The sequence below is a fragment of the Nematolebias whitei genome, chromosome 17 (genome assembly GCF_014905685.2).
Source record: "Nematolebias whitei isolate Nwh7 chromosome 17, NemWhi1, whole genome shotgun sequence".
Taxonomy (NCBI): Eukaryota; Metazoa; Chordata; class Actinopteri; order Cyprinodontiformes; family Rivulidae; genus Nematolebias; species Nematolebias whitei.
Window position 1 is genome coordinate 26,822,925 of NC_056514.1, and position 13,125 is coordinate 26,836,049.

General features: G+C 37.5%; 1 protein-coding gene across 1 annotated transcript in view; it reads left to right on the top strand.

Annotated features, from left to right (window-relative positions):
* LOC119423497 (protocadherin-15) overlaps window positions 1-13,125 on the top strand; it is a 322,189-nt gene that overhangs the window by 68,758 nt on the left and 240,306 nt on the right. Inside the window, exons 3-4 of the mRNA XM_037690893.1 lie at window positions 7,913-7,927; window positions 8,535-8,600. Of these exons, the coding sequence (XP_037546821.1) occupies window positions 7,913-7,927; window positions 8,535-8,600 (81 nt within the window). The remainder of the gene's footprint in view (window positions 1-7,912; window positions 7,928-8,534; window positions 8,601-13,125) is intronic.

Sequence of the window (13,125 nt, forward strand, 5' to 3'; positions counted from 1 at the left end):
TGAGGTGCTGTTTTCAGCTCAGTCTCTTAAATAGCACCTTCTCAGAGTGGATCAACCAGTTTGCTGCTGACAACCAAAACCATCTGTGATCAGTCTTACATCGGGGAAACTAAACAGCCACTGGCCAAAAGGATGGCCCAGCACAGAAGATCAACATCATCAGGCCAGGATTCTGCGGTCTACACTCATCTCCAGGCCAGCGGTCACTCTTTCAAGGATGAAGATGTTCACATCCTGGACAGAGAGGAACGATGGTTTGAGAGAGGAGTAAAGGAGGCCATCTTTGTGAAAAGAAATCGTCCATCATTAAACAGGGGTGGAGGCCTCCGGGTTCAACTGTCCCCCTCTTACAATGCTGTGATTGCTAGTATCACTCAACCCCCTGTGAATAGTAAACAGCCATCAGTGTGCCAATGATCCATTGTTAGGCTGATGGTCCTTCTTCACCATGTGAGCAGCTGGTTTTGGTTGTCAGCAACAAACTGGTTGATCCACTCTGAGAAGGTGCTATTTAAGAGACTGTGCTGAATACAGCACCTCAGACTGAGGAAGTCTTTCGAATGAGAGACGAAACATTTCTACATTTTTTTGCTTTTTTTTTTTTTGTTTGTTTTTTTGTTTTTTTTGAATGTCCAGAGGACCAGATTTAACTTTTTTGCAAACATGATTTTAGTTTTTCTGATTGCCCAAAACCAAATGGGGAAAAGTGGCAATAATGATTTCCCCCTTCTCTGTATGTGTATGTTTGTCTGTTAGCAAAATATCTCATTAAACACGGAAAGATTTTAAATTAAAGTTTCAGTAAAACAAATTACTAAATGGTCATTTACAACTGACCAACTTTTAAAGTCAATCAAATTCAAAAGACCAAAACAGCTAAAAATGGCTAACTAATCTTACAAAGCATAAACAATATATCTATACATCCATCCATTTTCTTCCGCTTATCCGGAGTCAGGTCACGGGGGTAGCAGCCTAAGTAGAGAGGCCCAGACTTCCCTCTCCCCAGCCACTTGGGCCAGCTCCTCCGGGGGAATCCCAAGGCACTCCAAGGCCAGCCAAGAAACATAGTTCCTCCAGTGTGTCCTGGGTCTTCCTCTAGGTCTCCTCCCGGTGGGACGTGCCCGGAACACCTCACCAGGCAGGCGTCCAGGAGGCATCCTAACCAGATGCCCAAGCCATCTCAACTGGCTCCTCTCGACGTGGAGAAGCAGCAGCTCTACTCTGAGTCCCTCCCGGATGACTGAGCTTCTTACCCCAACTCTAAGGGAGAGCCCAGACACCTAGCAAAGAAAACTCATTTCGGCCGCTTGTATCTGTGATCTCGTTCTTTCGGTCACAACCCAAAGTTCATGACCATAGAGGAGGGTAGGAACGTAGATCGACCAGTAAATTGAGAGCTTAGCCTTTTGACTCAGCTCTCTCTTCACCATGACAAACCAGTAGAGCACCTGCTTCACTGCTGACACTGCACCTATCTGCCTATCGATCTCACGCTCCATTTTTCCCTTATTCGTGAACAAGATCCCAAGATACTTAAACTCCTCCACTTGGGGCAGGACCTCCTCCCCAACGTGGAGAGGGCACTCTACCCTTTTTCGTCTCAAGACCATGGCCTCGAATTTGGAGGAACTGATCCTCATCCCGGCCACGTCACACTTGGCTGCAAACCGCTCCAGCGAAAGCTGTAGATCACGACCTGATGAAGACAATAGGACCACATCATCCGCAAAAACAGAGAAGCGATCCTTAGGCCACCAAAACGGATCCCCTCAACACCTTGGCTGCACCTAGAAATTCTGTCCATAAAAGTTATGAACAGAATCGGTGGAAAAGGGCAACCTTGGCGGAGTCCAACTCTCACTGGGAACGAGCCCGACTTACTGCCGGCAATGCGGTCCAAGCTCTGACACCGGTCGTACAAGGGCCTAACAGTCTGTATCAAAGGGCCTGGTACCCCATACTCCCGGAGTACCCCCCACAGGGTTCCCAGAGGGACACAATCAAATGTCTTCTCCAAGTCCACAAAGCACATGTAGACTGGTTGGGCAAACTCCCATGCACTCTCCAGGCCCATGCAGAGGGTGTAGAGCTGGTCCAGTGTTCCACTACCAGGACGAAAACCACACTGCTCCTCCAGAATCTGATGTTCGACTATCCAATGGACCCTCCTCTCCAGAACTCCCGAATAGACCTTACCATGGAGGCTTAAGAGTGTGATCCCCTGTATTTGGAACACACTCTATGGTCCCCCTTTTAGAATAGGGGGACCACCACCCCAGTCTGCCAATCCAGGGGAACTGCCCTCAATCTCCACGCAATATTGCAGAGTCTTATAAGCCAACACAACCCCACAACATCCAGAGCCTTAAGGAACTCCGGGCAAATCTCATCCACCCCAGTCACCCTGCTAACGAGGAGCTTTTTAACCACCTCGATGACCTCAGAACCAGAGATTGGAGAGCCCAACCCAAAGTACCCAGGCTCTGCTTCCTCAGTGGAAGATGTGCCAGTGGGATTGAGGAGGTCTTCAAAGTATTCTGCCCACCGACCCACGACATCCCAAGTTGAGGTCAGCAGCACACCACCTCCACTATAAATAGTGTTGGTGGCGTACCGCTCTTGCCCACCTCCGAGATGCTGGATGGTGAACCAGAATCGCCTCGAAGCCGTATGGAAGCCATTCTCCATGGCCTCTCCAAACTCCAATGATATAATAATGTAATTTTTACAAATATTTTGCTCAAATCTGTTGTGATAGTAGCTGAGAGTTTTTCTGATTACATACACCAACAGTAACATTTTGCTATTCGTTTATTGCAATGTTGTAATTTCTCACCATAAAAGAATGTTGGTCTAACACTCTGTAATGAGAGGCAGAAGGTGATATGCATTTCTACAAGGAATGCTAAACCTGTAATTTTATCAATAACCTTTTGAAGAAAAACAACTGGAAAGATACACTGTTAAAATATGAAACGTACAAGCACATTTAAGAGACTTAAAGGGCACAAGTGTCTGCACTAACTGTAGGAGCTCATTTATTAACCGAGGGGATATGCCCGGATCTGTAAAAATTAGCATTTCAGTGCTGTTAACCCTTCATCTTATATTGCTCGCTGTCAAATGCCGAAAGAAACAGAACCACCGTAACGACTGGTTTCATTGCTAACAAAATGAATTCAAAATATAAATGATGAAAAAAATGTACAAGAGCTGGTAAAAACTTACATCCACGGCTAACTTGATTTTTAAATTAGCACTACCTGTTTAGCACACATCAAAGGTTTAATTCAAATTGAAATGTCTCCATGTTCATCTGCCACTTGATGTTATGACCCAGTTTCATCCTATTTAACTTTCATTATTTGAGGGGGGAATCGGGCTGACAGGTAGAAAGAGGGAAGCAGATGAGAAGAGACAAGATGGGAAAGAAACTGAGGGGAACGAAAGAATGAAAGAGATGCCCCGTAGAGAACACATGGCTGTTTAGTAATATATGAGGGGCATCAGTTTACACTGAAGGATAAAAAGGCAGTAAAGCACTGGATACACATCTGTCATCTGCTGTGCCCATACACACAGGCCAGCTGGTGGAGTGTGATGTAACTAGTGACTATTGTTCCATGGCTTATCCCTCTTTCTGGGTTGCTAACCTGAGATGCACCCTTTAGAAAACTACAAAACCCCGTCAGGGATCATGGCTTAAAAATAAATAAGTTTGAGGTTGTAGAAGTATGTCCCCTTATTTTAGAAAACCACACACATGGATTCTCAATACAGTGGGTGTCTATGTTCAGAAGGTGTTGTGCTTTGTTTTGGTTTCCATTTAGATGAGGAAATATAAACACAACACCGGCACTTAGACAAGGTTTTAGGGACCATCTACAAATTGCACTGGCTGTCCTATCAGAAGAATTGTCTGCTTTCACCCAAATCCCATTACTTATGACTGAGTCAGACATTCATATTATAGTTAGTTAGTTATGTATGTATAAATGTATGTATGTATGTTTGGATGTATGGATGTATGGATGGATGGATGGATGGATGGAGAATGACTGACTGACTTACTTACATTTGTTTGTTTGTTTGTTTGTTGATTCATTATTAATCCCCAGGGGGAAATTTGAGGCATCCAGTAGCATGTTCTAATTATACAGAAAAAAGACAGATGAAATAATAAAAAAGAAGCAGAATGCACACATTTGGAATAAAGACAATTGCACATGCACGAGGTTGTATGGAGTACTATATACATGATAAACCTATGTGTCTACATTTAATGTAATTTCACCAGTTTGTTACAAAGATATGACTTTTTTTTCATTTAGAACAATTGCTAAATTAAGCTTGACCATTCCTTAATGTTCATATAGCTCCAAGCTATAATCATTTCAATTAAAAAATAGTTTTTAGCATATCATCAGCTGACAGTCATGTTTATAATTTTACAGGTTTGTTAATTTCTTTTTAAATTCTAATCTGGAAAAGATTATCAGTCCCACTTTTTAATGTTACTGAAGCCAAACAGTGACATACTGCTCTCAGGTGGGTATGTTTGCAAACCCGTGCACATGGTAAAAACTGAGGGAAGAAGTTATACATTTATGTGTCTGGTTAAACAACCTAAGGGAATGGATTTGTATGACCTCAAATTTTACACTTTATTTTTACAGTGGCTCTTTGGGGGCTTTGTGCAAAATTTCACAAAGGTGTTGGCAACATTATGTCCCTTTGGCTTTCTCACCGACATAAACAAGAGTTCTGTTGAAGTAAAACTTCCAGGAAAGCTGTGGCATTGTCTTGCATCACCATGCATGATTAATGCATCATGTCACAGCCAGACAATGGAGCAAACTGTAAACTTTAACAACTTTTAGCTTGGTTTAAAAGGTCAGATTAAAATCTGTGAAAAAAATGAAAACATTCCTTGTCTCTGTTGTGCATGACTGACCACAAAATCAATCATTTTCGCCTCTAATATAGGTTAATACTGAGCTCCAGGACAGAAAAATCAATTTCTAGAGTTTTTTTTTTAATTTTATACTGCTTCCACTGGTGAAAAACAAACAATACAGATGAATGTTGAAATGGTCCGTGCCACAGTAATGTATTACAATGGAGAGGACGAGAGAGACTGGTGGCGTTAAAAAGGAAAGAAAGTGGGATCATTGTTCCATAAAGTCTATTTTCTCAGTAATCATATATCCATCTTCCAGGCTTCCTTTGGGATTTTCACAGCCATCACCCAGAGCTGTAGAATAAGTTTGTAATAAGGCTTGTTTCCGTTTATCCTCGCAAGGACAAAAGAAGAAATGGGAACACTTGAGTGTCAGTACTCTCTTTTTTTTTTTTGCTGAGAATGGGATTATTTTAAGCTTCAAGCCAAGATTAATGTTTTTTTCTGATATTTCTAGGCTGTGGTAAGTGGGGATTGTTGCTCTTGGACTGATAGTATTGTCATTAATAAAGTAGTATTCTTGTCAAATAGTTATTAGTCATTGGTACCTTTGTCAACTGAGACCTCAGTCGCAGAGCACAGTTTGAAAAAAAGAGTAGTCTTCCTCCACGCTAGGCTAATGGTGAATATGTGTTGTTTAGTCGTTCAGGTCAATAAAACAACTCTTTCCCAAACACGTTTCTGCATGAAAGAATGCTACATTAGCTAATATTAAACCTCTACATTTTGCATTACCTTGACATTTGTTTAGTTTGTTTTCTTAAATTAACGTCGGTGTTACTATACAAACGAATGAGTGCTGAGCGTTACTGTAAATGTCAATGGTGCTGACATGCTGTATTAGTTCACTTGATATGGATGTCAGGTTGGCTCAAATGTTTACTCATTCCTAGTGGAGTGATGCATTTAATAGCCTCAGGAGACCAACATTCGTGTAGTGGCACGGATGTTGTTTAGTTGAGAAAACGGCAACAAACCAAACGAACATCATCATGTTAAATTGTAAGAATTTACTATCAGGTAAAGCAGCTCTCTTTCACAACTGTGTGTCATTTTTGAAAAAATAAAAGTTTTCAAAGCTTGCAATACAATGTAAAAAAAAAAAGGACATTGTTTAGCTAGCTATTAGCCTAGCCTGGTTGAAGACTTTTGCCCTTTTTTCCATGCTTGCCTGATAAGGTATTACCTACTGAAAATATGACTTCAAATATAACAAAACTATCCCTTTGTAGTCCAAAAAAATTAAGTCAGATCCTCTGACAGTTTCTTTTTTTTCTTGAAACGTTTCGTCTTTCATCCAAAGGACTTCATCAGTCCGAGGAGCCACAACAAACTCAGTCCCATACGTGGCTTACTCACATAGTGGACCAACCAGTTTTATGGTGATAAGATGGTTTCCGGAGTCTGCCCTCTCCCCAGTGGACTCCTCCGAGGCAGCCATAGCCAAAGTGGTTCAAAACATCAAAGTTCATGCTCAATAATCCAAGTAGGAAAAAAAAAATCCAAAAAAGTTAAGTTAGGTCTTCTGTACAGTTTCTTTTTCTTTTTGTTTTTTTATTTCTTTGTTTTATTTGTTGAAATGTTTCATCTTTCATCCAAAGGACCTCATCAGTCCTAGGAGCCACAACAAATTCAGTGCCATAAGTGGCTTATTCACATAGTGGGCCAACCAGTTTTTTGATGAAAAGATGGGTTCTGGAGTCCGCCCTCTCCCCCGGCGACTCTTCTGAGGCAGCTAAAGCCAAAATGATTTTAAAAAAAAAGAAACCGTCCAGAGGACCTGACTTCATTGGATTTTTTTACCTGGATTATTGAGCATGAACCACTTTGGCTATGACTGCCTCGGTGGAGTCGACGGGGGAGAGGGCAGACACCGGAAACCATCTTATCACCATAAAACTGGTTGGTCTACTATGTGAGTATGCCACTTACGGGACTGAGTTTGTTGTGGCTCCTCAGACTGATGAAGTCCTTTGGATAAAAGGTGAAATGCTTCAACAACAACAAAACAAAAAAGTAAACCGTCCATTTGACTTAACTTTGCAGGATTTTTTACCTGGATTATTGAGCATGAACTTTGATATTCCTTTTGTAGCTTAAGGAGTTTGACACATTGGCTTACCACTAACACTTCACACCCTTTAAAAAAATACTTTTTCAAACTTTTAACTCAAGCTTTCAACTTTTTTTTCTCTTTTAAAGTAATAAGTTCAAATTATTTGCAGTTGGGTTATGAACTATCAATGTTGTAGATACAGTAGCACTTTTGAACAACCCCTGATGGAAGAATTTGTGTATTTCTGTTTGTACTGAAGAACTAATAACTAGTTTATGTGGTGTTCAGGCTAAAGTCAATTTTTGTCATTTTAATAAAAAGCAATGATCTCAAATATTTTATAGAGCTTCATGCAAACCTAAAGTTAGAATTGTTTACATTGCTGTTGATTTTGCATTTCTTAGTTATTTACAAAGGGTTTTGTGGTTATTTACAAGTGCAAATAGAAACAGCTGTAGCACATCTGGAAGGAACATAATTTCTGTCAGAATAACCTTCTAATGCTGAATTCACAGCAAAATGACAGTGTAAAACAAGAATTTGGGATTGGATTTTCTTTAAGATGGAAGCAATTTAAATATGGCTCCCCTCTGAATAATTAATCTTTCATCAATGAAATCTGAATTTGTTGATATTTTTCCAATCTGAGGTTGTTCAAATAGCTATCTACAACAGGTAAGATATTGTTTATATAATTTTAAAGAACTTCTTCTAAACAAATGATACTATCCCTTTAACACATTTTTTAATTTTTATTTTCCAACTTTACTTTTGTGATTTGAAAGATTGTAGTAATATATTTTCTTCCATTTTCTTTTTCTTCCTGTCCTTCCTTGACTGCTGTCTTCCCCCTCTTCTCCATCCTGACTTGGTGTGGCTGTCTTTAACTGCAGATTGGCACTATGAGGGTAAGACTGACTTCTTGTTTCCTTCTTCTGTTAAACGTGTTCAGTTTCTGTGCCACTTTATTTATCTCTGCTGACCATGCAGAGATGGTTTCAGAGGATTAAGTCTGTTCTTAAAAGAATGGGCTTTAATCTATTTTACTGTCAGCTCTTGTTTCCCTTACCTCACCTCGTTTTACACTACATTACATCCCGCTTATAAAATTCATGTGCTCTTTTCTTACCCAATCTATTCCCCCTCAGTGAAGAGAGAAGAACGAGGTTAATAAACTATAGAGTATATCTGCAAAGCTCATGCTTTATTTATCTTTATGCATTCATTGCCATAGTTCTTGCAGCATTTGTGTACTCATCACACCACAGGAGCTTTTGAAATCACTTTCATCATAAATACAAAGTGTTTATTAAGTAATGTCAATCCGAAGCTTCACAATGAAGTTTCTTATTTTACTATATATATATATATATATATATATATATATATATATATATATATATATATATATATATATATATATATATATAAATGAAGGAAAAATATTAATGTAAATTTAAAGTTTTATGCATAAAAGTATATAGTTTTAATTTATACTTTTGATCTTCTTTTCAGAATGTAAACTTTCTCGCTCTGGTCCTCCTGCTACCATCGTGGCCATAGATGAAGAAAGCCCCAACGGTAACGTTTTTTTTTTCCCCCTTATTAATAATCAGTTCTGAGTATTTGTGAGTTAAAAATTGTAATAATTAAAATAATAATAAAAAAACCCTAACCTTCCTATTATCTTCCAGTCAAAATTTACAATTTTAAAGTTTTCACTCAGAAGACTGTGTATTTTTAACCTGTGATATATATCAAGTTTGTCCACGTCATCTTAACAGAGGCAACCATTTCTAAATTAGTTTCATAAAATATGGGGTTATATATTTTTTTACACCTGTTGTTATTCCAGTCTAAAATGAATGATCATTAGAAATCAATGTGTGAGGCATTAGATAAAGAAAGCTGACCTTAGCAGATGGGATTAATTCTTTCACATATTTAGATGCATTTGTTTTTTTGTGGACACATACCCCCCCCCCCCCCCCCACACACACACACCCAAGCCCCTTTTTCTCTTCTTAGCCTCCATGAAAATGAAATGAAAAAACACATCCTGATGCATGCTCAATAAGCTCAATATTTATCTCAATAATAACTTTTGTTAACATTCTCACCACCACAGCATTGGTTCCAAAAAAAATCTAACAATTTTCTTGCAGCTCTGGGAAAATAAAGTTGTTTAAAGGCGTTGCTCCAGATTGATTCTGTGGCAGCTTATAATCTAACAATATACTGATATTTAGGCTCCAGATCATATCCTTAGTCATGACAGTGGTGACATGAAATATGCTGAAGAGGAGAAAAAGTCAGAAGTAGAAGAAAAAACAGATGCGATCCAAACAATGAGACAACCGATCCAGTAAAGAGGATGGGGGTCCTGCAAAGAGTCCTGACCATTCAATGGCCATATATTTATTTATTTATCTATTTATTTTACATAATTCGGATGGTAAGATTAAACATATGTTCCCAGTTGCAATTTTGGAAGTTTATTTTTTCATGTTTTTTTTTTTTTACGAAAAAAATAAATAGTTATTGACCGAGAACACAAAAATATTCGTTTCTGAGCCGTTTTTTTTAAACAAAATGGTTTAAAAAGAAGTGTCCTACACAACTATTGTGTGATAAACAAGTTTGCTGTATTCTAAATAACCATTCTGTCTTTCCTACTTAAAAAAAAAAGTAAGTTGAGCTCAAATCAGTGAAGTTTACAACCTCTAAAAAAAAAAAAGATCTAAATTTGTGCTGCTCCTGATAAAACAAGTTAATTAAAAATCATCATAGCATAACGTGTATTATCATGAATCTGTAATCGGATTTATCGTGATTGACCAGGAACACTGAAGGAGTGAACAAAATTTAACAAAAAGGAGGATTTGGTTTTGATTGATTTTATGTAGTATATTTTATTTAAATGTAAGCTTTTTAATTAGCTTTTTGATATGTTATATAATGGTTAGATAAAACTAATTTTGCTGAAGAGCATTGCACTTTACATTTTAAGTAGAAAAAAAATGTCACCACATGAAGTGCAGGGTTGACTCCTTTACCCATTTCAACCAACTTTATGTATTGAACTGTTTAAAATATCTTAATCTGTACATCACAGCCTTAAAAGTGATGATGTGTGAAACACAACTGCCTCTACAGCTTATATTAAACAGATCTTGTCCTTTTTCCATTTAGCCAGTTCAGAGTAATTTGGCATGGTGCCCGCATTCATTAATTGTCCATTAGGTCTTCGCCAACAGTGTCATTGATGAAGTCCAAAAACGGCTGCAGAGGAAATGACCTAAATCTCTTGTGTGTGTGAGCAGAGCAAAGAAAAGATAAGAGCGACTTCTGTTTAACACCGTAGAGTTGAGTAGTCAGCTACTCTGCTGTGAAACAAAATAAGCACATTAGCACAACCTGCGTTTTCTCTCTTAAGTATACATAAGGAAGAAGAAATTTAAGAATGAAAATTGGTCACACATACTCATACATGTATTTACTGTTTACCTTTTATCATTTATTCTATTTCCTCTAAATTTATATATATTTGACTTGATGTCTGATGCTGGGAGTGCCTGAACCCGAAGTCTAGATCCTTGTTTGTGCACACAAACTTGGTCAATAAAGGTGATTCTGATTTTTATTGAGCCTTGGAGGTTTTAATGAGTAGAATCTGTTAGCTTTGGCCAGAGCTGGGATGATTGTTTCTCCATTTCAGACAGACGCTGCAGGGTGTTTATTCTTGTTTAATAGACAGATTGAAAAGAGGCCTAAATCTTTCTAATTTCAGCTTGAGGTGGATAAAAATCCTAACTTATTTTTTATTTTATTGCATACTGCTAAATGATTTCTAATAGCACATTTATGATGAACATGAGATGCATTAGACTTTTAGATCATGAACTTTGGAGAAAGGAATATTTTGAATCATTTTTAATAAAAAAATATACTGATACCTGGGTCAAATCAAAGTAAAACAAATACAAAATTGCAGATCTTAGCTAGTTTGTCACAGCGGGTTTTTTTTCTTCAGTTTATGTAATTGTTTATTTGCATCTTGTATAGTATCAAAAAAAAAATGTCTATGCAGGGTCATTATTATCAGTATATGTTTCAGATCCAGTTGTGAGACAACAGTAGTGCCACTGCCTCCAAAACTGCAGGCGTACATTCAAATGAATGACGTTTTTATAGAAACATTAAAACTCAGATGGATTTACCTAAACATAGCAACACTTTTATTTCCTAGTGCAACAGGCTTACAGATAGTGGTCCAACTTTTTACAACTAATTTTAATCATGAATAGCCTACAGCATGATTCAGACTGTTTAATTGTTTGCATATTTTTTGACTGTTATAGTATTCATTTGGGAAATTCAATAAAGTCCATTTGGCCTAAGCTTCCATAATATACAGGTATTTCTTCCTGCCTTCTGAAGCATGTTAGTGGCAGCAGATGTTCTGGAAATAAGCATTATATCAAAAGGAAAAATTATGATTTAATCCATTTTTTTTTCCAATTTGAAATCTTCGGAAAAAAAGTCAGTTTGGACAAAGAGCTTATTTTGGTCTTGTTTAAATAAATATCTTTGTTATGAACAAAATATAGAATGTATTAATAAATTAAAGGAAAATAGAAATTTAGTCAATATATTTGTTTGAAGAAATACATAAAATGACATTTTATTAGAAAACAAGCAAAATACAATTTTTTTGGTTCAGTGAAGTGGGGCAATTAGACAAAATCCTACTCTTAGCTTTATTGTTTAGCGCGCACAAAAATACTAAATTAAACTAACAAAAAACTTTTTTACTTTAAGAAAAAAACTTCTTTTTTTTTTTATTAAACACATTTTCTTGTTCATATCTCCACCAATTGCTGTTCTGGGGCCAAGTTGGTGTAGAGGTAGGGCGGCCAACTTGGGACCAGAAAATTGCAGGTTCAACTCTCTTCCATGTCCATATTTCCTTGTGTCCTTGAGCAAAACACCTAATCCCTAATTTCTCCCTGGGTGCTTATATACAGTAGCTGCCCAATGAAATTAATTAAACACAGAGAACACATTTTGTCATTGTATAGAAACATACAATGATGACAACACATAGCTCTTTACTTTAGTTTATAGAAACATTAGGATGTCATTAAGAGGACAGACATGATAGATGTCCAATGTCACAGACAATAATGAGGTTATTGAACCTTAAAGGCTGATCCTACCTTTATGTCCACACCCTAGCTTCACATCTGGTGTTGTACTGACTTCTGTTTCCCCTCACACCATATGCCACCCCAGCTCCACACTGAAAACACAAGTCAACACAGCACCTGTGGCACACAGACACCAGTGGAAGTGCAAATGCCACCATGCAGTTAGTTAAATAAACAGTTTCATTTAATTTAGTTTAATAAACAGAAGGAATGGGTTTCCATTTACCAAATTCCATCTTTACACAGTAATCATGATGATTATAAAATAGCTTCACCTGATATGGTATAAGAAACTTAATGATTGCAACAGGAAAATAATAAGTAATCATTTATCTGAATTTTAGACGTCAGGAACATTTAGTCCTCTCATATTAGTTCTGAGCATCGTTATTCTGTGTTTTTAATCTATATTCTTTAGTTGGTTCAGTATGGCCTTTAAATGTTGACAGCATTTCCCCCAAATTTACATTTAATCTTTTTTTTTTTACTTTATAAATCTGCCAATTGATAATGTATATGCACCATATTAGCTATGGAGGCATGATGAAATTCATCTGGTCTTTGTAATAAAGATGAGATAAACAGCCTGAGATGAATGGCATGTAGTAATGATCCAAGATCATTCTCAAGGTCCTTACTGATTGGGGTGGTGACACGTGCAGGTGGTCCATCAAGTGAATGTGATTAGAAGCAACTGGATGCTTATTACCATCTTGTTTCCAATGAAATATGTAATCATTTACTTAACTTTTTATAGGCAGGGGTGTTTTCCTAAATAAATACCAACAAAGTGTAACATGTTGTTGTTCATCTGTTGTTAACAGTCTTCAGCCATGTTGAAAACCTATTATCCATCCATCCATCCATCCATCCATCCATCCATCCATCCATCCATC